The following is a 22,824-nucleotide window of genomic DNA, read 5'->3' on the forward strand; positions in this document are numbered from 1 at the left end:
AAAATGATTGGGTTTTATTTATTTAGTACTTGGCCCCCCTATGAAATTATTCTAATAGTTTTTCAATTGTTTCTCTTGGGCTTCCCCAGAAAAGTGTATCTGTAAAGGCTTTTCCTTTCTACTATCTGTAAGAGTTCTCACATAACTGTGCTACCTGACCAATGCTGGAGGTCATGCTGTGTAGTTGTGTCCAATGTAAAGGATATACCTCTGGAAACACAGGAGTTCTTTACATTAAGCTTGCTTGCTAAATTTAGTTTATAAAAGCACTTGACTACTAGGAAATCTGTACGTACTAAGAAAAACTTTAGAATGTTCACAAACTAGAAAGCGTTCTTTGGAATGACTGGCCATAACCGTTTTTGTTGCCACAATGGCTGACGGGCAGCACTGACATTTGGAAGGCAAAGCTTGGGGTATTAAACATCCTGCAGGTTTTAGAACAGTACTGCACAAGGAAGCTACGATTCATGAGCTACAACTAACGCACTGTCAGAGGCCTGAGTGTGGGAAGCAGAACATCCACTCCTGCGCCGTGACTAGAGGCTTTGTCAGCAGAGGTGGGTGGTGAGCTGCACTGACTTGAACCCTTGGTTTTGGAGATGTTAGCTGAGAGGTTTCCACAATGGTTCCATCATCCTTATTCTGGTTCTGGCTCCTGGCCTTGGATGGCGCTGGCTGTGGGTAAGTCCTTGAATTAGCAACAAAAAAGCTGGGTTTTAATTTACTTGAAAATAAGGGTCACTATCCCCATTATGGAGTCCTGGTGGCCCAGTGGTTAAGAGGTCGGCTGCTAACCAAAAGGTCGGTAGTGCAAATCCACCAGCCACTCCTTGGAAATCCTAGGGGGGCAGTTCCACTCTGTCCTATAGGATCACTATGAGCGAGAACTGACTCGACGCAACAGGTTTGGTTTTTTTTTTATCCCCATTATAATTTTGTTTAAATATGAAAATTGCTATACAAAATGTTTTCATAGATTACATAAGCTTAACTTCATCTAGAAATACCTCTGCCTCAGTGGTATAAAAGCTGAGGAATTTTCCTGTACTTAGATGTTCATCATGTTCTAGGGAGAGCTGATCACTTAAGAACCTTATTTCTACAACTGGCTTTACTTGAACTAACAACAGAAGAACTTTTTAATGAGTTTGACAGGGAAAGGACAGCCACATAGGCTTTTTGTTTTGTTGTTTTTTTCCCACGTAGATTTTTAAAACCCTGATTTGGTTTCAGCACGTTTCTTCATTGAGCTTACATAAACAAACACAACACTAGCAAGCCATCAGACTCTTCCATGGAAATGTATTTCACGTTAAACACAGTGTACACATCATGCAAAGGAGGCATTACCATGGTCACCATGGCGCTGTGAGGTACAACAGATCATAACAAAACATTTAGCAAAATCTGCTGTAAGATGGCGAGGCATTTTTTTTGAAAGACAGACCCATGCTATCACAGTCTGTGTGCGTGTCATACAAGGGATTTCTTCCCCTGATATTCATCAAGATAAATGGCTCTGAAACATTGGAGACATGTATTTTATTTAGTATATATACATACAGAGACATACACAGTTTCCATAACTAATAAATTCTTAAATTGTAGCTGCTTTTAAAAGCACATGAACAAGATATCTATTGAGACTTCTTTATACCTCCTGGTTGCACACCTCTCTCAGAATCATGGATCTTTCCAAACCCCTCACTGCATAAGTAAAACGAAAAAAAGTTTCAAAGAAAAGATCATTTTAATCTGAAAGTTACATTTTTTTTTTACCACAAGAAACAAAATTAAGAGAAAATACCATTATGTGGCATAAAATATGCAGAGCATACCTTCTAGTGTCACCCCCCTCATTCAGATATTGTTCCGTTACAGTCTGTGAAGGTGACATATTGAGTCCAATTCGGGTTCCCTCATTTCAGAGCACTATGGTTTTCATTTGGTCCTGGTTTGATTAGTGTTGAGCAAATACAGGAGCAAACCCACAAATAAAACCCCCAAGATCCAAGAGAAAAACCATAGCAACACCATGAAAACCAACCAACTACTTGTACATGAGACATGTCATTTGTTCATTCATTCAATCCAAGAGCCATTCAATGGTTTGGAGTGACTAGTTTGGAGATTTTGAGTTGCAACGTGAAAAGACCTTGCTATTTTCAGTTGCCCATGTATATGAGAATAAACATAATAGAATCAAAATCATTATACACTGTTCAATTACTTCCTTACTCAACCAGGCTCTCTACTTTAGCCTCCAAAGAGTACTATGGGGAGATACATTTTGCAGGTGGCTAAGCTTAATAATAAAAAAGGGCTTCTTGATAGTACCTTCCAACAAAGACACTTGGGATAGGGGGAGGGATTCTGAATTTCTTCTTTTAAACAAAGACAGGGAGATATGCAGCTCAAGTTCAGTATACATTTAAGTAGAGTTTGCGTAAATGTATAGAATATTTACAGGAAAAGTTATCTAAATGTTAATCCGTGCCAACTTTGGGAATAAAGATGGTTATAAAGTCAGTTTCCAAGCTAGAATCACTTAGGGCACTGAGAGGATCACTAGGATACTAGAGAAGTACAGGAAGTGCTTTATTAGCAGCTGAAGCTTCTAAATAGAACTGGAAAATGAAACTGCTAAAGCCCAACTAGGCAAAAGTCTCAAGGTTTCTACCAGAGTGGCCAGTGTTTGACATACTACCTAGGAATACAGTTACATTTAGGTCTAATAATTTGGAATCCAGTGGTTAAGGATGACAAAAGCTTCTTTAGACAGGGCAGCAGCTCGGACACAACCACCAGCAGCTTCATGGGAGCTCCAAACACCACCTGTGTCAATTCAAAAACAAAACCAAGTAAGACCAATGAATTCATGATATCTATTCTCTCGCAATAAAATCAACACATGGTATGGTACTTTCTACAGGAACCCTGGTGATGCAGTGGTTAAGCGCTTGGTAGCTAACAGAAAGTTCAGCAGTTCAAACTCACCAGCCACTCTGCAGGAGAAAGATGTGGCAGTCTGCTTCTCTGAAGATTTACAGCCTTAGAAACCCTATGGGGCAGTTCTACTCTGTCCTATAGGGTCTCTATTAGTTGGAATTGACTCGACAGCAGTGGGTTTTGGATTGGATGGTACTTTCTAAGGTACACTCAGTGGTGTAATCAGTTAAGTGCTCAGCTACTAACCAAAAGGTTGGTGGTTTGAGACCACCCAGAGGCACCTCAGAAGAAAGGCCTGGGGACTTACTTCTGAAATATCACAGCAATTGAAAACCCTATGGAGCTTGGTTCTACTCTGGCACACATGGGGTTGCCATGAGTTGGAATTGACTCGATGGCAACTCGTTTTTATGGTACTTTCTACCTTCTTGACACAGTGGCTGCAACAACGAACTCAAGCATAACAACGATTGTAAGGATGGCGCAGGACCAGGCAGTGTTTCATTCTGTTGTGCATAGCGTCTCTGTAAGTTGGAATCGACTCGATGGCACCTAACAACAACAAATACCTTCTTGGTAATTTTATTTTCCTTAGCTCATTCAACATTTCTCAACAGAAGTGCTATACGGCATTTTGCGAAGAACTATTCTTTCAGGTGGGCCAAATTTTCCTTGTGCGGGACTGTTCTAAAACCTGTAGGATGTTTAATACCCCCAGCTTTGCTTTCCAAATGCCAGTGCTGCCCCTCGGCCATTGTGACAACAAAAACTGGCCGCACACTTCCAAACACCCCCTAGTGCGGGTGGTACCACCTCTAGCTGAGCTGAATTTGAGAACCAGACTATGTCACAAATGAAAACACGCAAGCAGTGTGAATGAAAGTTTAGTCAAGAGCTTTCTCTCTTTTTGAACAGGTACTTTGCACTTTTTAGTTAGAGATGTGGGAAACAGATTTGAGGATCCCTGAATACTTCCCTAAGACTTGTGGATTCTCTGGTCCCACTGGAATAGTGAGGTGAGTGAACTGAAGGGGAGGCTGATTCAGTCTAGGTACGAGAATTAATATTAATTCTAATATTAATAGAATTAACATTAAGCCATATAACTGTCGGAAACCCTGGTGGCATAGTGGTTAAGTGCTACGGTTGCTAACCAAAAGGTCAGCAGTTTGAATCTGCCAGGCGCTTCTTGGAAACTCTGTGGGGCAGTTCTACTCTACTAGTATATGGTCGCTATGAGTCAGAATCGACACAATGGCAACAGGTATGGGTATGATATATAACTGTCAGGGAAAGACTACTCAGGTGAATCAGGAGTTTTTTAAGCATTCAAGAAGGCAGCTACTCTTCCAAACCATGGATGGTTTTCCCTAAAAATAACCTGTCATGTAGACCATCTCATGTATGATATGACCACAACTGCTTTCCCAAGAACTGAGAGAAGTGAACTCTAAAATGTATTGTCTACAGGCAACAGCTGAAGAGAGGTAGAGAAAACTCTGTGAAACACAGTAACCTCACCTTGGCCATGTGGTCTCCCCAGCCATTTTCCTCACTTGAGAAATACAACCAACCAACCAAACAAAAACAAACCCATTGCTGTTCAGGCAATTCCAACTCACAGCAATCCTTCAGGACAGCAGAACTGCCCCACAGAGTTTCCAAAGAGCAGCTGGTAGATTCGAACTGCCGGCCTTTGAGTTAGCAGCCGAGCTGTTAACCACTGCGCCACCAGAAGGACAAACTAAATCATTTCAAACATCACTAAAAAATAGTGACTGGCAGAATGCTGAGGATATAGAAGTGTTTTTCAGAGTCTAAAATAGGAGAAGCAGTTGGAATTATTAAGTTATGAAAGGATTTGATTACAAATTTGAGTTATGTGGTTTTATTATTCAAATACAAATCACAAGTGTGTGTAGTTACACAGGTAGATACATATGCATATATGTGTATAGGAAGGCACATGGAAGTATATGTGTGTGCATCTGTAGGTGCATCTGTAGGCATATGCTTGTGTGTGTGTGTGCTGCATATATATTCATATATATAAAGTAATGCACATGGGGGCACAGTTACAGATATTTCCCAGACATAGCCAAATACTTCAGAGGATTGGTTTACTGGGTTTGAAGGGTTAGGACCACGGTCTCATGGAACAACTCAGTCAACTGGCATAACATAGTTCATAAATTCTACGTTCTATATCCTATTTTGGTAAGTAGCTTCTGGGATCTTAAAAGCTTGTGAGTAGCCATCTAAGATGTAACTATTGGTCTCTACTCATCTGGAGCAAAAGAGAAAGAAGGAAACTTAAGACTCAGAGAGGAAACTAGTTCACAAGGCTAATAGCCCACATGAACCCTCATCTACCCTAAGACCAGAAGAACTAGATGGTGCCCAGCTACCACTACCAACCATTCTGACCAGGAATACAATAGATGCTCCTGCATACAATGGGAGAAAAATGTAGAATGAAACTCAAATTCCTTAAAAAGTCCAGATTTATTGGACCAGTAGTTACTAGAGGAAACCCCAAGACTATCGTCTTGAGATACCCTTTAAAACTGGAACTGACACCACTCCTGGATGTCCCTTACAGCTAAATAACAGGTTGGCTCATAAAATAAGCAATATCACCTGTGAGTACTGAGCTCTTTTAAATAATCACCCTTATGAGATCAAATGGTCAACATGTACCCTAAAGCAGAGACGAGAAGGGGTGGGGGCAGGGAAGCTAGATTAACGGAAATGGAAAAACCAGAATGGAAATGAGAATGTTGACACGTTGTGAAAAATGTAACCAAAGTCATTGAACAATACGTATAGAAATTGTTAAGTGGGAACCTAATTTGCTGTATAAACTTCTGCCAAAAACACAATAAAATATTACATAAAAAAAATTATCCCCACATTGAAGTAAATCCAATACGGGATGTGTATAACTAAGTGCACATATATGCAGAGTGTATACAGCCCATAGATACAACTTCTTGAATGACAATAGCTTCTAGAAGCACTTTGGTAAGAAAAAAAGGCCAAAGGTAGGAGAAAACACCTTCAGGGCATACAGTGCAGTTCTTCCCTCCCTCACTCTCCCAGGTATGATCTAAGAATACATATTTGCTTTGCTCCCTCACTCTCCCAGGTATGATCTAAGAATACATATTTGCTTTGGGAGAATCTAGGACCAGTTCACAGAACATTAAGTCATTTGGTCCAACACAATGACATATGAATAATTCAACATAGAATACAGGATGTCACTGAGTAAAACTAGGGGAAAATTCATTTTATTAACAGGGCCTTGCAACACTATAAAAGCATTCTAGCCTTGCCTCCAAGAAAGGTGCTACTCAAGACTGACCATTGGTCAAACTTTCAGCCTGGGCTTCTCAACCTTTTTATCCATACCCTACCAACAGCAGAGCCAGGGCAGGGCACTGAAGGCTCTTATCCAAAGGATTCACTTGAAATCTATCTCAAGTCCTGTGTGTACTGTGGTATATACCATAACCTATTTGCGTTGGCATTTTTCAAATAAAATGGACCTTGCAGGAGGCTGAGTGATGTGCATCCTAATTTCTCAAACCCCAAGTAGAGAGTGATGGGCTTAAGAATATCATCAAAAGGCTATACCTAAACCCCAAGAGTATGGCCCCTGGACAACCTTTTAGCTCAGTAATGAAGGCACTCCTGAGGCTGACCCGTCAGCCAAAGACTGGACAGGCGTATTAAACAAAACGAGGCTAAAGGGGCACACTAGCCCAGGGGCAAGGACTAGAAGGCAGGAGGGGACAGGAAAGCTGGTAATAGGGAACCCAAGGTTGAAAAGGGAGAATGTTGGCATGTCATGGGGTTGGTAACCAACGTCATAAAACGATATTTGTACTGTTTAATGAGAAGCTAGTTTGCTCTGTAAACCTTCGTCTAAAGTATAATTAAAAAAAAAAAAGACTGTACCTTTCATTAATTGGATTAGTCAACAGAAGGTGTTCAGAGTATTTTCTTGGCCAGGACTGTTAAATCCTTCAATCAGGTTTTTGTTACAGTCATCCAGGCTGAGATTCTCACTGGATCTCTTGGAAAACGCTGGGGGGCCGGTGAAATCTAAGAGATCTTGAAGTGCTCGGGCATTACCAGTTCCATTTTGGTCCAAAGAACCTCCAGGAATCATTTCACTCACTGGTGAAAATTCTGGGATGGAGATAAGCTCTTCTTTTGAAACAGGACTAGAAGAGATGAAAGGGAAAAAGTGGTGGTGGCGGGGGGAGAGAACAAGAACTAAACATAACATTCTGGAGCCACTGAGGCCGGATGAACCTCTGAAACTATTGCCCTGAAAAAAATCTTTCAACTTTAAACCAAAAATATTCCCTGAAGTCTTCTTAAAACCAAACAATAGTTTAGCTTAACTACTAAAGAATGTCTGCCTTGACGGTACAACCATGGTGGAAAATGGTATGGCTCCTCCTGAAAAAGCTAGAAATAGAAATGCCACATGATCCAGCAATCCCACTCCTCGGAACAGATCCTAGAGAAATAAGAGCAGCTACATGAATAGACATATGCACATCCATGTTCACTGCAGCATTGCTCACAATAGCAAAAAAATGAAAACAACCTTACTGCCCAACAGATGAATGGATAAACAATATGTGGTACATACATATTATTTAATGGGATATTACGCAACAATAAAGAATAAAGATAAGTCCGTGAAACATAACATCGATGAATCTGTAGGACATTATGCTGAGTGAAATAAGTCAATCACAAAACAACAAATATTGTATGATGCCACTTTTATAAAAAATCAAGAATAGTTATACACACAGAAAGCAACATTCTTTGACGGTTACCAGTGATGGAAGGGGGAGGGAGGGAGAATCACTTACTAGATGGTAGACATGTGTTAATTATGGCAGGAAAGGCAATACACAATATGGGGGAAGTCAGCACAATGTGACCAAGGTAAATGAAGACACCGGAGGTATGCAAGAATAAAGGAGAACTATGGTAAAATGCTGTAACACACAATTTTATAAAAAACAGGAATAACAACCAAAAATTTGTGAGCGGTTACATAGGTAGATATGCATGCTACATAGGTGTGGGAAGGTGTATGGGAGTACACGCATGTGCACATACAGGTACAGTTGTGGGCATTTGTATATACATATTTGTATGTGCTGCATATATATTCACATATATAATAGAGCACAAAGGAGGCATAGTTATATGGAAACTTCTTAGACATATCCAAACACCTCATGGGACTGAGTTACTGGGCTTGAAGGATAAGGACCATAGTCTCAGGGGACAACTAGGTCATTTAATTGGCATAACACAGGTCATAAACATAACGTTCTACATCTTAGTTTTAATGAGCGGCATTTGGAGTCTTAAAAGCTTGCGAGCAGCCATCTAAGATACAACTATTGGTCTCCTCCCATTCGGATCAAAGGAGAGTGAAGGAAACCAAAGACTCAAAGAAGCAATTAGTTCACAGGACGAATGGCCCTCGAGAACCGTAGCCTCCTCTAGCCTGAGGCCAGCAAGAATTAGATGGTGCCTGGCCACGGCTACCGATCTATGACAAGTGACACAATAGAAAGTCCTGGTTAGAATGGCAGAAAAATGTAGAACAAAACTCAGGTTTATAAAAAAAGACCAGAACTATCTACATGAGGTCACATTGACAAGAGCAACTCAAAAAATTAGACAGGAACCTTAGGGAGCAGCAAGTTTATGTTAATGAGAGAGGAACAACTCAGAAAAGGAAGGTGAGAATGGCTGCACAACCTGAAGAACGTAATCAACGTCACTGAATTGTATGTGTAGAAACTGCGGAATGGTGTATGTTTTGCTGTATATATTCTCAACTACAAAATACAATTTTTAAAAAAGAACTATGCACAATATATTAATTCTATTTGTAATTTTTTTGTTATACAACTTTTTTCCCTGTGGAAGATGGATTTTGAGTCAAAGTTTATGTATAACACATTGTGAAAAATACAGAGTTGGTTCAAACCAAAGAAGTTGGTGGCCCCCAGGCCCCTGTGAATGAGAACAAGGGAAGTGGCCTGAGCAGGGCTGGGAAGCTCACAATGCCCAAAGCTGTCCATACTTCTGCATTTCCATATACAGGGAGAGAAAAAATAAAAACCGGAGGCACTAGCACTCTTCTACAGAGAAGCAAAGCACTTCCAGAACCTTCAAAACGGGAAACCGAACAGCAAGTAAACACTCAAAGCTAAAGTGAGCCGAGGAAGGGCAGACGTGGTCCTGGGGGCTCCAGGTGTGGTCCCCAGAGGCCGCGCTGGTGCTGCCTTCCTAGCAGTGTGGCCTTGGGCAAAGTGCTTCTCCTTCCCAGCCCTGGTTTCCTCCCCTGTGAAATGGGAAGAATCATCCCTTCTCCTTAACAGAGCGCCTGTGAATGTGAATGTGATGGTGCCAGGGAGAGTTTGTGTGGAGCTGCCACCGAGTGAGTACTGAGGTCAGGTTAGGAGCCCTTGGTGACGACAGCCACCACCAACCAGTCATCTGCAAAGTGATACCCCCTTTGTTATCCACTGCTTCCCCTCTCAAGTGAGGATTCCAACCCACTGTGACTTATCCAGCTCCTGCCCAGCTGAGCCTGACTTTCTCTCTCCTTTTTTCCCTAAAGATGGAAGGAGGAGTGTCATCACTGTGTCAGCTATAACCCAGCAAGAGGAAACCCAGGCTCAGATGAGTGGTGGCCTGGGACTTTAGGCCATGTCACCAGGAGTCTCTCTTAACAGCCAAAGTAAGGCTGTGGCCAGGCTCTTCAGTTCTCTTCCTTCCTGAATAATATCTTAGAGAAGAATCTACAAAAACCAGTTGAGCTGCAGAAGCTCAGAGGCTCTGTCTCCTAAGCACCTTAACCCAGTTAAGGGGCAACAGGTGCGACCTAAAGCACTTGCCATGCCTGGAGCTTGGGTACACTGCCTCATGAGCAGAAACACCCCACCCATCTCCACCTTTCCCTATCTCCGTTCCCCAGGGTTCAACAACTGGTCAGAACATGGGAAAGAGAGGCTACCACAAACTTGGGCACTGGCTCCCAAAGTCATTTCTCTAAATGCAGAGGTGGTGACAGGGAGAACTCAGGGCACACGCAAAGCCTTCACTTTCTTGAATCCTGGTCAATGCCATGTCTTGTGCCCTGACCCCAAAGACATAAAAAAATAAGCACAGTGGGCTCAGCATTGGCAGGGGGAGGTATGTTAACACTTCAGATGCCTCAGTTGTCTTCTCTGGGGGAAGAGGGCAACAGAGGAAGTCTGTCATGATGGGTGGTGTGGGGAGGCAAGGGCTGAAGGTCCTGCTATCAGTTTTAGGGGCTCATTGGATGCTGGGTCTTCGCATATCTAGTTCGAGCCCAGGGCAGGATGAGGAGGGATATTTACAATCAGTGTCCTACAGGATAGTGTCCCCAGACCAAGCTGAGAACTCCTGCCAAGGAGGGAAGGGGAAGCTTTGGCAGGCTGGACCACTGGCTGAGTGTGTACAGAATATAGCAGTTCCCTCCTGACTCCCAGACCCACCCCCAATCCATGGCCCTGCCCTGGGCAGTCGGTGTCCAGGCCTCTGGCCCAATTCCATGCTGAGTTGTCCTTTTGTCTAGGATTAATCTGCCAGATGATGTCAAACACAAACATGGTTCCGGTTTAAGAATTCCTTAAGTTTTTAGGATTTGAAAGCAAATTAGTTCCTCTCTCAAGTCTCCAATTACAAGTTTACTTAATCATGAGACCCTGGACAAAATGGAGCCCATGGGTGCCTGCTGAGATCCCCTTTGCCCAGGGGTGCACTGTCCTCCAGCTGCTGAGAGAGGTGACTGCTAAGGGCTCACAGCTGCCACCCTTTCTCTGGAGAAATGCCTTTGGTGGTGAGGAGCTCCCGTGCCCAGGAAGTGATACCTGCAGCCCACCCTGGGTAGCCCGCAGTCAACAACTCACAGATACACTGGTACAAAGCCCACCCCCTTATCTCCAGGGGGTAACTCTATGGTAGAAACTCGTCCTCCAGAGCCCAGAGGAGCAGCTGAGGCCACATTCTTGCTTAGCGCCTTCCCCTGCCCCGTCCTGCTTCCCTCCCCGCACTTCTCCTGAGAGCTCTCTCCCAGTAAACCACGTGTTTTAGAATCCCTGCCGCAGGCTCTGCTTCTAGGGAACTTGACTTGAGACGCTAGTATTGTATCACCAACAGGTTTCCTGTAACATCAACCAAACCTACGTTGTATGATTTGATTGTGTAAAAGATGAAGAAATCAACTAAGAGGGTGGAGGTACTGGAGGAAGAGATGAGGGTTAAATGCAAAAGAAATGGACATACCTCACGTCCATAGACTGAACTTCTTCAGTGGAATCATCCAGACTATTTGATTTCCCATCAAGACTGTCCAGATGAATAAATCCTGCAACTGGTTTAAGCCCATTGGTGAAAATATCTCGGGGAAAAGATTCTGGGGCAGTGCGCCCTACATCATTCACTTCCTGGCAGGTGTTCAATCCATTGATTTCTAATTGAGAACACAAAGTCATTATGTTAATTATAAAATGTCCCAAACAAATAACAGAAGACATATATATATATATATATATAAACAGTGGAAATATATATATGTATATACATACACACACACACACTCTCATATATATATATGTCGAGGCAATTAATTTAATCCTTTGCTTTACATCTTTTACCAAAAAGCCCACAAATAATCTCATGTAATCCCCCCACACACAGGCGAGAAGACAAATTACATTATCAGTCTGTGCTGGACTCATGACACACCCAGGAAACTTCATGTCATACACAGCACAGCCTCCCAGGCTTTGGATAGCATTTTCTTGAGCCACAAAGCAAAGGAGAAATGTGAAGAGTGACTCAGCTGGAGACACCTCTCCTGACTTTGGCTGCTACAGAATACTCAAACCTAAGGAGTTTAAAAAAGATGCACTAGAATATTTCAGAACCCAGAAGTCTGGAAGACAGAAGAAACCTCCAGAAAGAAGCAAGTCAGGTCTTCATAAAACCTGCCCTGCAGGTAAGCTCCCTGGAAAGCATCATGGGAAGGCAAACAGCCTGTATCCTGTGCTGGGTTTCCTGGGACATGCTCAAACCTGGTAGTCTTTAAAATGGAATCAGACAGGCCCTGGGTTGCTGATACTTGTCCAGGGGAAGGAGATTGCCCATGCCCCTTCCAGCAACAGCACTCTTAACCCATAAGTGGTACCCCCTGCAGGAAGCTTTAAATGAGCCCTCCGCTGCTGCAAGGGAGCACCCGAGAACCAGACCTCACACTCACCAATTTTGTTCGGGACAATTGGTTTTGTCTTACTTTCCACACACACAACAGGCGGAATCCCCACTTTAGGGTCTTCTTTCTGAAAATAAATACACGGTGGATGAAAAGAGAGAAGGATGCTTTACATAGATAAGAGAGATATAAAAGCACAGGATATATTTGGAATCTTGTCGGGTCATTTGCCTGTTCCATGTTCATCCTGTGAATCTTCTAAGCTTATTGCAAATCAGCCATGCTTCTCTTACTATCACCATTCTCTTTTTGATTCAGGGACTACTGTGCCTTTAAGGAGACCTGACAGTGCAATGGTTAAGCGCTCGGCTACTAAATGAAAAGTTAGTGGTTTGAACCCACCAAGTGGCTCCATGGAAGAAAGACCTGGCGATCTGCTCCTGTACAGATTACAGCCTAGAAAAACCTATGGGGCAGATCTACTCTCTCACATCATGTCACTATGAGTCAAAATCGACTCAGTGGCATCCAAGAATAACAACACTGTGCCTTTTCCCGCACCTCCCTCACCCCCATTTCTCTGAGAAAATCTTTTATCCGTAAAAAGTTACCACCGCCCCGTCTCTGAAACATCTCTGTTAGACTCCTCTTTCCTTTGAGGCACCTAAAACAACCAGTTGCCGTTGAGTCGACTCCGACTCATGGCGGCCCCATGTGTGTCAGAGTAGAACACTGCTCCATATTGTTTTCAATGGCTGGCTCATCTGGGTGGACTTGAACCTCCGAACTTCTGGTTAGCAGCTGCCTGTGTTAACCCTTTGCACTACCTAGGGACTCCTTGAGGCACCCACGCCATCTTAATTTAGTCAGCAACAGAGTAGGGAGAATTTGTTTTTTTCTGGCTAATCCTCTCCAAGACCTACATTTTCTAGAACGTATTCTGCCATTCTTTTCTACTTAGCACATGACCTATCAAAAAGGTACCCTGAGTTGCCTACCTTCACTTCTGGAGACACATCACTCTTCCTTGTTCTCTTCATGATTTCATCTATTCTCTGAAAACCAAAAAGAATAAAGCAGAAATCAACAAGACCCAAAACATATAAAAGTAGTTGGATCTACACGCAGTTTCACATTTTTCAGAAAACTAGCAAAAGAAAAATGTTAGCAGACAATCATCAGTATAGATTGGTTTTGCAGATGTACACCTCTGGTTCTGTGAACAAGGTCAAATGCTTGAGAAGTTGACTAGTATGCATCTAGTATCAACATTCAATTTATATCCCATCTCTCTCCTTCCTCTCCTTAACCCAGAAACCCAGTTCCTCTCCTTAAAATTAAAATTAGGTTACCTTTAATTCAACAAATCACCACCTGTCCCTCAAGATGACCACCTTACAGAAAGTGAGGGTGAGGTATAAGTCAGGAGGAAGGGCACAGATTGGTCTCCCAGCTCCCAGGCCTATAGCAGTACCAAGCCCAGGCTAGACCTAGGGCACATTAGAATGGCCTTTACAATCAGCCTCCGTAATCCAACTCTATCCATAATTACATTAAATATAAATGGACATAGACACTCCAGTTAAAAGACAAAGACTGTCAAACTGGATTAAAAAAAAAACTGACTATATGCAGTTTACAAGAGACACATCTATAAGAACACACATAGGTTAAAGGTTAAAGGATGGGAAAAGATTCACCATGCAAATATTAATAAAATAAAGCTGACATAGGAGATTTTAAGACGAGAACGTATTACTAGAGATAAAGAAGGGCATTTCATAATGATAAAGAGGTCAATTCAACAGGAAAATTTAACAATCTGTAATATATATTCACCTAACAAAAGGGCTTCCAAATACATAAAGCAAAAATGGACAGAACTAAAAGGAGAAACACATAAATCTATAACCAGAGGTGTAGCTTTTGACATTCCTTTCTCAGTAATTAATAGAACAAAATGACACAACAATAAAGATATACAAGATTTGAACAATACAATCAATAAACTTGACCTAATTGACAATTATAAGAGCACTCCACTCAACAACTTCAAGATAGAACTGGACTTAGTTCTTATTCTTGCCTCATCCTAAGTCCTCCTGATCCCTCAGCCCTTACCTTCTTCCTCTCCAGTCGCTCCTGCTCAATCTGCAGCATTATCTGTTCTCTTTCTAGACGCATCTGCTTAGCTGCTTCTTGGGCCTTTGCTTCTGCTGCTTCTTTCTAATAGAAACAGGTAAACCAAGGCACAAGCTTTATTCAGCTCAGAAAACACTGTACTACTTCCCTAGGGCCTGCACATGTTCCTTCAACTCATCATCTTCCCCAAAGTGGGTGCTGTTTCCATAGTCAATATAGATTTACCCAAGCTGCTCTACAATGCAGCAGACACGGTTGGTGCCCCACTCATATATTCTTGGTTCACTGTGCAAATTACCTGCAGACAGTTCTCACGTGCAACCAAGGTCTTCCTGTATCTGAGGGTAGTCCCTGGCCATGGAATGTGCATGTGGCTGGAAGTTTCAGGAAGTTAACTCCCCCATGAGTGACCCTCAACAATAAGCGGCAGGAGTTGGTGGATAAATACCCCAGCTTCCTCATCCCTTACAGGGGCAAGCAATTATAAGGCATGTTCCAGTCTCTCAGAGGGTCCCAGTGGCCCACAGTAATCCATTCGTCAATGTGTTCTTTATTGGCTTTCCACTCACTCTGCAACCAGTTTCCTGGGATTCCTTTCCAAAATCTATTCCAGAGTCTGTATTTGGGGGAACCCAAGGTGATATATGGCAAATATTTATTACCAACTTCATGTTTTTCCCCAAAATAATTTATATTTTCTAACCAGTCCAGGCAGTTAAAAAATCTCAATGAGTCGTCCAAATCTAATGAATTTTACCTAATATCAACTAAAGCCCTTAAAACACAAGGAACGTCTATCTAAGGACTCATACTGTACCTGCTTCTCGATCATGGCTTTTTCTTGCTTTTCTTTTTCTTGGTTTTCCTTTTCTTGCTTTTCTTTCAACAAGAGTTCCTCCTCAGCCTTCCGCTTGGCCGCCTCTTCTGCCTTTATTTTCTCTTCCTCTTCCTGCCGCTTCCTTTCCTCTTCCTGTTTATGGGCTTCTTCTTCTAGACGAAGTCTTTCCTCCTCTGCCTTTCTTTTTAATTCCTCTTTCTCCAGCCTTTTGAGGACATAATTGCTGTTAGAAGAAGAAATGCTCAAAAGGCCAACTGCCAAAGAACTGCTGTGCACTGACAGCAGAGAGCCGTGCTCAACACATGAACGAGCCCGTGCACTGGAATTAGTATCCACTAACTGAAACGACTTATTCCTCCCGGAAATCTACTCAACCTAGAGTTTGCGTACTTACCAAAAAAATAAAAACAAAAGAGTTAACCAGCGTTGATTTTAAATTCTATAAGACACAGATGTTCCCCTGTCAACCTACAAATGATCACAATTAGATAGGAAGCCAATCCCATCATTCTTATTTAAGGACCATTCTTAAAAAAAAAAAACACAAACAAAAAAAACTAAGCAGAATAAATATTTAAAATTGACTTAAGCTAGAAAAACCTGGAAGAGTTTCAACAGCCAGTCAGCAATTTAAGAGCAATGCTTATGAGCTTAAAAAATTCACTTTGGGTTCTAATTGGTATGTGACTCCTGAAGCAGGAAATGGAAGAAAACGCTCAACAGAAACTTGACATTTAATATAGAAATTAAATAAAAAAACACCCATTTTCCCAATCTTTAAAAATCTATTCTAGCTTTTATTCTTTGCAGTATCAAAATTCAATGGCATTTAGACATCTTTCATCCACAGATGAATAGCTGACCATAAAGAGCTCTAAGCAGGGGGGAAATGCTGTCAAGTCTGAGGGCTTTTTTTTTTTTTTTTAACATTTTTAACATTCTTCATTCTCACAGGGATGCCACTTTCCTCATCTATAAAAAATGTTGAGTCATACTTACCTTTGAGTGTTACTGACTGCCAATATGACATATGGGTAGGACCTAGACTGCATTCTGAATGTGCCACCTGCTATGTGATCTTTGGAAAGTCACTCAAAAAAATTTTTTAACTGTACTTTAGATGAAGGTTTACAGAACAAACTGGTTTCTCATCAGTTAGTACACATATTGTTTTATGACACGGGTTAACAACCCCACGACATGTCAACACTCTCCCTTCTCCACCTTGGGTTCCCTATTACCAGCTTTCATGTCCTCTCCTGCCTTCTAGTCCTTGCCCCAGGACTGGTGTGCCCCTTTAGTATTGTTTTATGGCCCTGTCCAATCTTTGACTAAAGGGTGAACCTCTGGAATGACTTCAGTACTGAGCTGAAAGGGTGTCCAGGGGTCATATTCTCAGGGTTTCTACAGTCTCTGTCAGGCCAGCAAGTCTGGTCTTTTTGTGGAAAGTCACTCAAATTTTGACGCTCATTTAAACATTGGGGCTAGCTATACTACTCCTCCACAGCGTTACTGTGAGTTAAATGCAATAATGCATGGGAAGTACTTAGCCCAATGCCCGGCCCTCACAGGCCCTCAAATGTTAGTTTGTTAGATGATTCCTAGCCCCAGTGTCCTTTTAAGTGCATCTAGAAACCTGCGTTTTTCAGAAATTACCTTTTTTTGGGGAAACGTGTCACTTGACTTGCTGGGGTGCTGTTATACTGCTATAAAAAGGTCAAGGTTTAAAAAGAGATACCTCCATCCTAATAGTTTCAGGAATTGTGAAGGCTAATACCCATAATAGCCTATGAAATATTTTCAAAGGTAAACAAATACATTAAAAAAAAAAATTCGCTCAAGACAGTGCAACACTACACAGATAACAAATTCTGTATTAGCAGAAGGTGCCGTGCCGAAAAGCATTGCTGGCACAACTGAAATTGTTAAAAAATATTCTGGAGAACTCTGGAGAAGAGTAATATAAGCCCTAATCAGAAAGAAATTCCAGTTCTCTTAGATTCCTCCGTGAAAGACTAAGCATATCCAATGTAGGATTATAAAAAATGGACATGTTGGTAACAAGATTCATCCAAAGGTTAATCAGAGCACTGTTTCATTTCTTACCCCTTTTTTAGGGAGCAAGTTTTGACTGTCCCAGAGCAGTTAATACAAAAAGGATAAATCGTGTATTAATGAATGCACAAACTAAGTCATAAAGGACACGTTATCTGCATTTTCCTTTCACTTTTCCCATTAGGACTTCAGAGGTACTCAGATGCACAGATGTAGTAACACATTCTTGTAGGCCCCAAATCTCCATGATGCTCAATTATCACCCAAAACAAATTCCTCCCCATAGTCCCCTTAACCCTTTTCATGGTGCTTCCATGGAAACCTCGTTCTCTTGTAAACAAAATTCCCTCCATTAACCATGCTTTGTTTCCCCCAAAAGAAGGTAAAAGCTGGTTTCCCCCACGTGAAACCCCAGGTTTCTCAAAATCCTCTCCAGGGATGAAGATTCTTTGCCTGCTCAAGGGGCCAGAGGGAACATGGATTTCGTTATCTCCCCACCGCTCTTTCCATTATTACTGACTTCCCTCCAGAGTTCACCATAACTATGTGCTCATTACCTTTCCTCACCAACTTAGTGGAAAGTACCTGAAAACTGAGCATCGCTGTCATCGTTCCGCACTACACCCCTGTACCCGGCCACTGGGGTGTGTGGTTGTCTCTGCCCCTAGCCCCTCACCCCTCTGGCACCGCCCTTTCCCACCTTGCCCCACTTCACGGCTGCATGCTCAGCCTTTCCATGTGCAAGCAGGTAGACAAGTAGACGGGTTTCATTGTACTCTTCTTGTATGCTTAAAAATTTTCATTGAAACGTAAGTTTGCCTTCAACATCTTAAAAATTCTGAATTCCACCTCTGATTTGATCTCAAACCATCCTTCTGCTGCCTGTTCTCCTGACCTGGCCATGGTTAGCACTGTCCAGCCAACTTGTGTCTGCTTCCCTCTTCTCTTGGTGCCTACTGGCCCTCTGGTCCCCTCCCAAGTGTTTCTGGGATGGCATGGAGACCACTCTGATTCCCAACTCCAGGTGTGGGTGACCCTAGGCCCAAGAAGTGGTGAGAGTGAGGCACACACAAGCCTCGACTACCACACTCCCTCCTTTTATACTCATCCCTCAGGTCCCTATGGGGAGTCCAACTCCCCACCTTTTCTTGATCTTCATCATCCTTCTCCAATCAGGTTACAGAGAAGACTGGGCCACCTGCCTGGGCCTTCACTCCTCTATGGCATTACTACTTAGATGCAAAGGACTGCAAACTCCTCCACTCGTACTATTATTAACTCCATGCCCTCCCTGGCTCCACGTCCCTTCCATTATCCCCTCTCTTCCTTCCATTGCCAGTGTCTCCCTTCTACACACCCCTCTCAACTGTCTGCAACAATACGCATGGTTCACGTGTGCCAAACAACTTTCCTAGGCTCTCTCTGTCTTGCCTCTCACCCATGAGCCTCTTAAAGTCCAGCTGATGTGCAGTGCTCCAGCCTCTAACCTCCTGCGGTCTGGCTTCTGTCTTCACTACTCTTCTCAAACACGTTCCTACAAAATCATCTCCTGAACACCAAGACTGATAGCCTGTCCTTAGCTCTCGGATTGTCCTGGCATTAAATGTACCTGCCTTGATGAGAGGCTGCGTTGCCCTGGCTCCTTTCTCTGGGACTCTCCCCTGCCTGCCCTGGTATCATCAAACAACCTGCTACCTGGAGGGTCCGCCAGCGAATAGCCAGGTCCAAGGGGCCCTGCCTTAGGAGTTCTGTGGCTCTGGACCGAGTGCAAACACACCCACTCTTGCTCGGACACTGAGCCTCAGCCTGGCTGCTTGCAATGCTCATGGAGGGCTGCCTGACCTCAATGTCTTTCCACGTGTGCCTCTGTGTCTATTTTAGCTCTTAACATGACTTTATGTGATCCATTTCTGCATCCCAGCAAGATCTCTTGCTTGCTACTTGCTGTCAGTGCCTTCCCCAGAGGTGGGCCCAGATTCTAGCATTTCTTGCCCTGACTCTAAGAATCTCAATTTACACCTGGAACCATTTCAGTGACCCAGCAGCTATGCCCTGTTCTCCACGCTTCCAACAGAGCCCCAGTGTCATTGCTGGCTGGGACTGGGCCAGCTTTTGCTCTTCTTCCTAGGGCCTGGTTGTCTGGGCTCCTGTCAGCCCTTCTGCTCTGGGTAGTCCCACCATCCCTGAATTGGATGGCATTTCCCTCGCCAGCTTGCAACAATAATTGGGCTTTCCACAGTTTCGCTTAAGTGGCTTTATTATTCTCTATTTTCTCTAATTTGGCAACCACAATTCTGTGGCTTTAACTATTGACTCTAAGCACAAAACAGACGTGAGGATGATCTTATTCCAAGAGATGTCCGCTGTGTTCCAGCCCCAGGCTGTCTGGTACCTTCCTTTCTCACCTCCCACGTGGGGCTATGCAAAGCTTCACATTCTGGCAAGAGAGAGGAAAACTGTTTTTGGGTCAAGTGTATCACTCTGATTTTTACCTTGGGTCAAATATATTGTTCTAATTTGTACCAAGGCCCCAGGCTTCAACCCCATGTTTCCAATCACCTGGATATTTTGTAGTTTAGTTTATCTAAAGTCAGATGGATGAACTTTATCCTCTGAAACCAAGTCCCCCTGTCCTCCCTACATCTATTACTGGGTGTGCTGTTCTCCCATGTCCTTATGGTCAAACCTGAGTATCGGCTCTGGATCTGCTGTTTCTCCTGAGTTGTGAAAGTCTGTAGACTTGAGCTGGAAAACCTGGCTTGAATTCACCTGGTCTTTCCAGTTCTACTTGAGCATTACTACCTTAGCCCTTGCATTCTTGTAACCTCCTAGTGCAACGGTCTCCTCGTTGGGCCTCCCCCTCCTTCTCATCCTTCCTAGTACATGTACTGAGTGCCAGGAACTGGGGATCCCAAGACTGTATTCCAGGCTTTTAAGGTGTGTACTCGGGGGAACAGGCCTGGAAACAAATGAGGCTGTTAGTCAGTTGCATAGCTGAGCTCAGGAAGGGTACAGAGCAAGAAGGAGTCTGTTCTATCCCAGGTGCAGGGCCAGAAAAGGCTATGGAGAGGGAGCAAGGTTTGACATGAATCTTGAGAAAGGAAGAGGTGTCCGTGCCCAAAGGCCCATGAGTCCACGTAAGGGCACAGCAGAAGCAAAGATTTGGGGGTATGAGTGGTGTGATGAGGGAATACCAGGGAGGTCTGCATGCTGGCACCCAGGGTGGGAGGGAGGTGGGAGAGATGGATAGTGCCTGCTCATGGCAGGCTCTGACGGCCTGTTGATGGGTTTTAATGGATTCTGTGGTCAGGGGAGTCACTGGCTTGTTTTAAGGATGGGAGCAGGACAATTACACTTATTCTAGAAAGGTCACTGTGGACATAGTGTGCATAGTGGACAACTTGGGAGCCCAGAGCAGGGAGATGAGTTGGGACGTTACAGATACAGTCCAGGTAAGAAACAGCAGGGGCAGGAGCTCAGGCAGGAGAGGAGAGCCGTAGGGAAAGGGGAAGGACAGAGATGCTAATGAGGCAGCCATGTCCAAGCCAGACTGGACTTGACAACTGTTGGGTGCGTGTGGAGGGGGAAGGAAAGGGAAGAGTTGAGAGTTGGCGCTGAGACTTGTGACTTGGCTGTCTGGGGAGATGGAGGTGCAGATCTCGTAAAAAGAAGGCTTCCGGGAGAAAGACAGTAAGTGCCACTTTGGACATGCTGAATTTGGGATGCACGTGGACATGCACAAATGAAAACGTAAGGCAGTTAGAAGTATGGGCTCTATATTTTAGACGAGCACTGTCCAAAAGAAAATTCTGTACTGTCCAATATGATAGATTCTAGGCACATGTGGCCACTGGGCACTTCAAATGTGGCTAATGTGATGGAGGAACTAAATTGTACTTGATTTTAATTAGTTTAAATTTCAATAGCCACATGTGGCTAGAGGTGACCCTACTGGACAGGGCAGCTCTAGAGAGGGACCTGGCCATTGGCACAGAGTCAGGAGTCATCAGAACACGTGTGGTATTTAGCACCTGCCTTGTTCCAGAAGGAAACCCTGGTGGCATAGTGGTTAAGAGCTATGGTTGCTAACCAAAAGGTCAGCAGTTGGAATCCGCCAGGCGCTCCTCGGAAACTCTACAGGGCAGTTCTACTCTGTCCAATAGGGTCACTATGAGTCGGAATCAACTCGACGGCAGTGGGTTTTGGTGGGTTGGTTTTGTTCCAGAAGGTGTTTAAGGTTTACCAAAAAAAAAAAAAACGAAACTAACATAATAAAACAAGGCAAAGGGAAAATGAGGACAGAAAGAGAGATAAGAGCAGGGTTAGTTAGCACAGCAAACGCTCAAACCATGAAACTCTTCGTGATATGATGGGGGCAATGGCAGAGTAGGAGGGAGCCATACTGTTCAGGGAAGCTCTTCAAGGGAGAAACCAACCAAGGACTAAGGGCTGGGATGGGGAAGTAGACAGAGGAGACAGAGAAAGAGAGGCCAGAGAAGCAAGAGAAAGCTCCACAATGTCAAAGCCAACAAACAGATCTACTAGGAATCTGGCAATTAGGAGGAAGGGGGGTGTGAGTTTGAAGACTGAATTTGAGTTGACGAAGTAAAGGCAGGGAGTACAATCGATTCGTTGAGGACCTGGGCTGTGAAGGAAATGTGTGCGACAGAGAGAAAGGGTGGTAGTGGGAAGGTAAAGAACTTCACCTTGTGAAGCACACAGCTACAATCAGGTTACTTACCTGCTCAGCACCTGCATAGTACATCCAGGGCCTGCAACTACCAAGGTGTGGCATTTAAGGGCCCGTGACTCATCTTCATCTCCTGCAATCTCCCTTCACATATCTTATGGCCCACTCAAATCAGCCCAAACACCCCAGTTAATAATAAATCTGCCAATATTAACCAAAAAGCTGGAGGTGGGGAAATCATCAGAGAGGTCCAGAATTTGAAGCAAGAAGAAACCAGCCTGACCTGCCTCCCTTCTACCCTCTGCTGTTTTCAAACAGATCAGTGAATCTGCAATTAGAGACCATAGACTTGCCAAGGCCATATAAGGATCAAGAATATTCTGTTTCGTATTCTAAATTCTGTGCCAGACTTGAAGTGCTATAGCGTCATTTGCTTCCTGTCATGTTAATTCTCTAAGTGGCTTGGAATGTATTCTGATTATTCTAAAAGCTCCCTTTATCAATTTAATGATCAAATCTACCTTGTCCTTAGCATGCATTCCTCTCTAAATATAAAGATCGGAAAAGGCAGGACTGTCTTTATTTGGACACAGTGCCCTGGTACTATCAATGCAGTGGTTCTCAAACATTGGCGTTACATCAGGAATTACCTGGATAGCTATAGAGCTACAAAGGCCCAAGGTCATTGAAGGAAGACAGGGTCTGAGCCTGTGTATTTGTATCACGTGCCCAGATGCTTCTGATACCCTCCCAGGTTTGGGAGCCACTGCAATGATGTCTTCTGGTCATGCTCCAGAGTGGGTCTCTCCACACCTCATTGCTAATGGACGATGAGGTCAGCTTTTGCCCCTCTCC

At 43.5% G+C, this 22,824-nt stretch overlaps 1 protein-coding gene across 3 annotated transcripts in view; it reads right to left on the minus strand.

Moving 5' to 3' along the window:
• Positions 1-904: 904 nt before the first annotated feature.
• MAP7D2 (MAP7 domain containing 2) overlaps positions 905-22,824 on the minus strand; it is a 70,481-nt gene continuing 48,561 nt past the window's right edge. For all 3 annotated transcript variants that reach the window (XM_064278079.1, XM_023555165.2, XM_064278080.1), the window contains 7 exons: positions 15,204-15,429; positions 14,366-14,470; positions 13,243-13,299; positions 12,293-12,371; positions 11,317-11,503; positions 6,916-7,184; positions 905-2,838 (listed from right to left, as the gene is read on the minus strand). In XM_064278079.1, the coding sequence (XP_064134149.1) occupies positions 6,935-7,184; positions 11,317-11,503; positions 12,293-12,371; positions 13,243-13,299; positions 14,366-14,470; positions 15,204-15,429 (904 nt within the window). In that variant the 3' untranslated portion in view covers positions 905-2,838; positions 6,916-6,934. The remainder of the gene's footprint in view (positions 2,839-6,915; positions 7,185-11,316; positions 11,504-12,292; positions 12,372-13,242; positions 13,300-14,365; positions 14,471-15,203; positions 15,430-22,824) is intronic.

Source organism: Loxodonta africana, chromosome X (assembly GCF_030014295.1).
Source record: "Loxodonta africana isolate mLoxAfr1 chromosome X, mLoxAfr1.hap2, whole genome shotgun sequence".
In the NCBI taxonomy this organism is placed as follows: domain Eukaryota; kingdom Metazoa; phylum Chordata; class Mammalia; order Proboscidea; family Elephantidae; genus Loxodonta; species Loxodonta africana.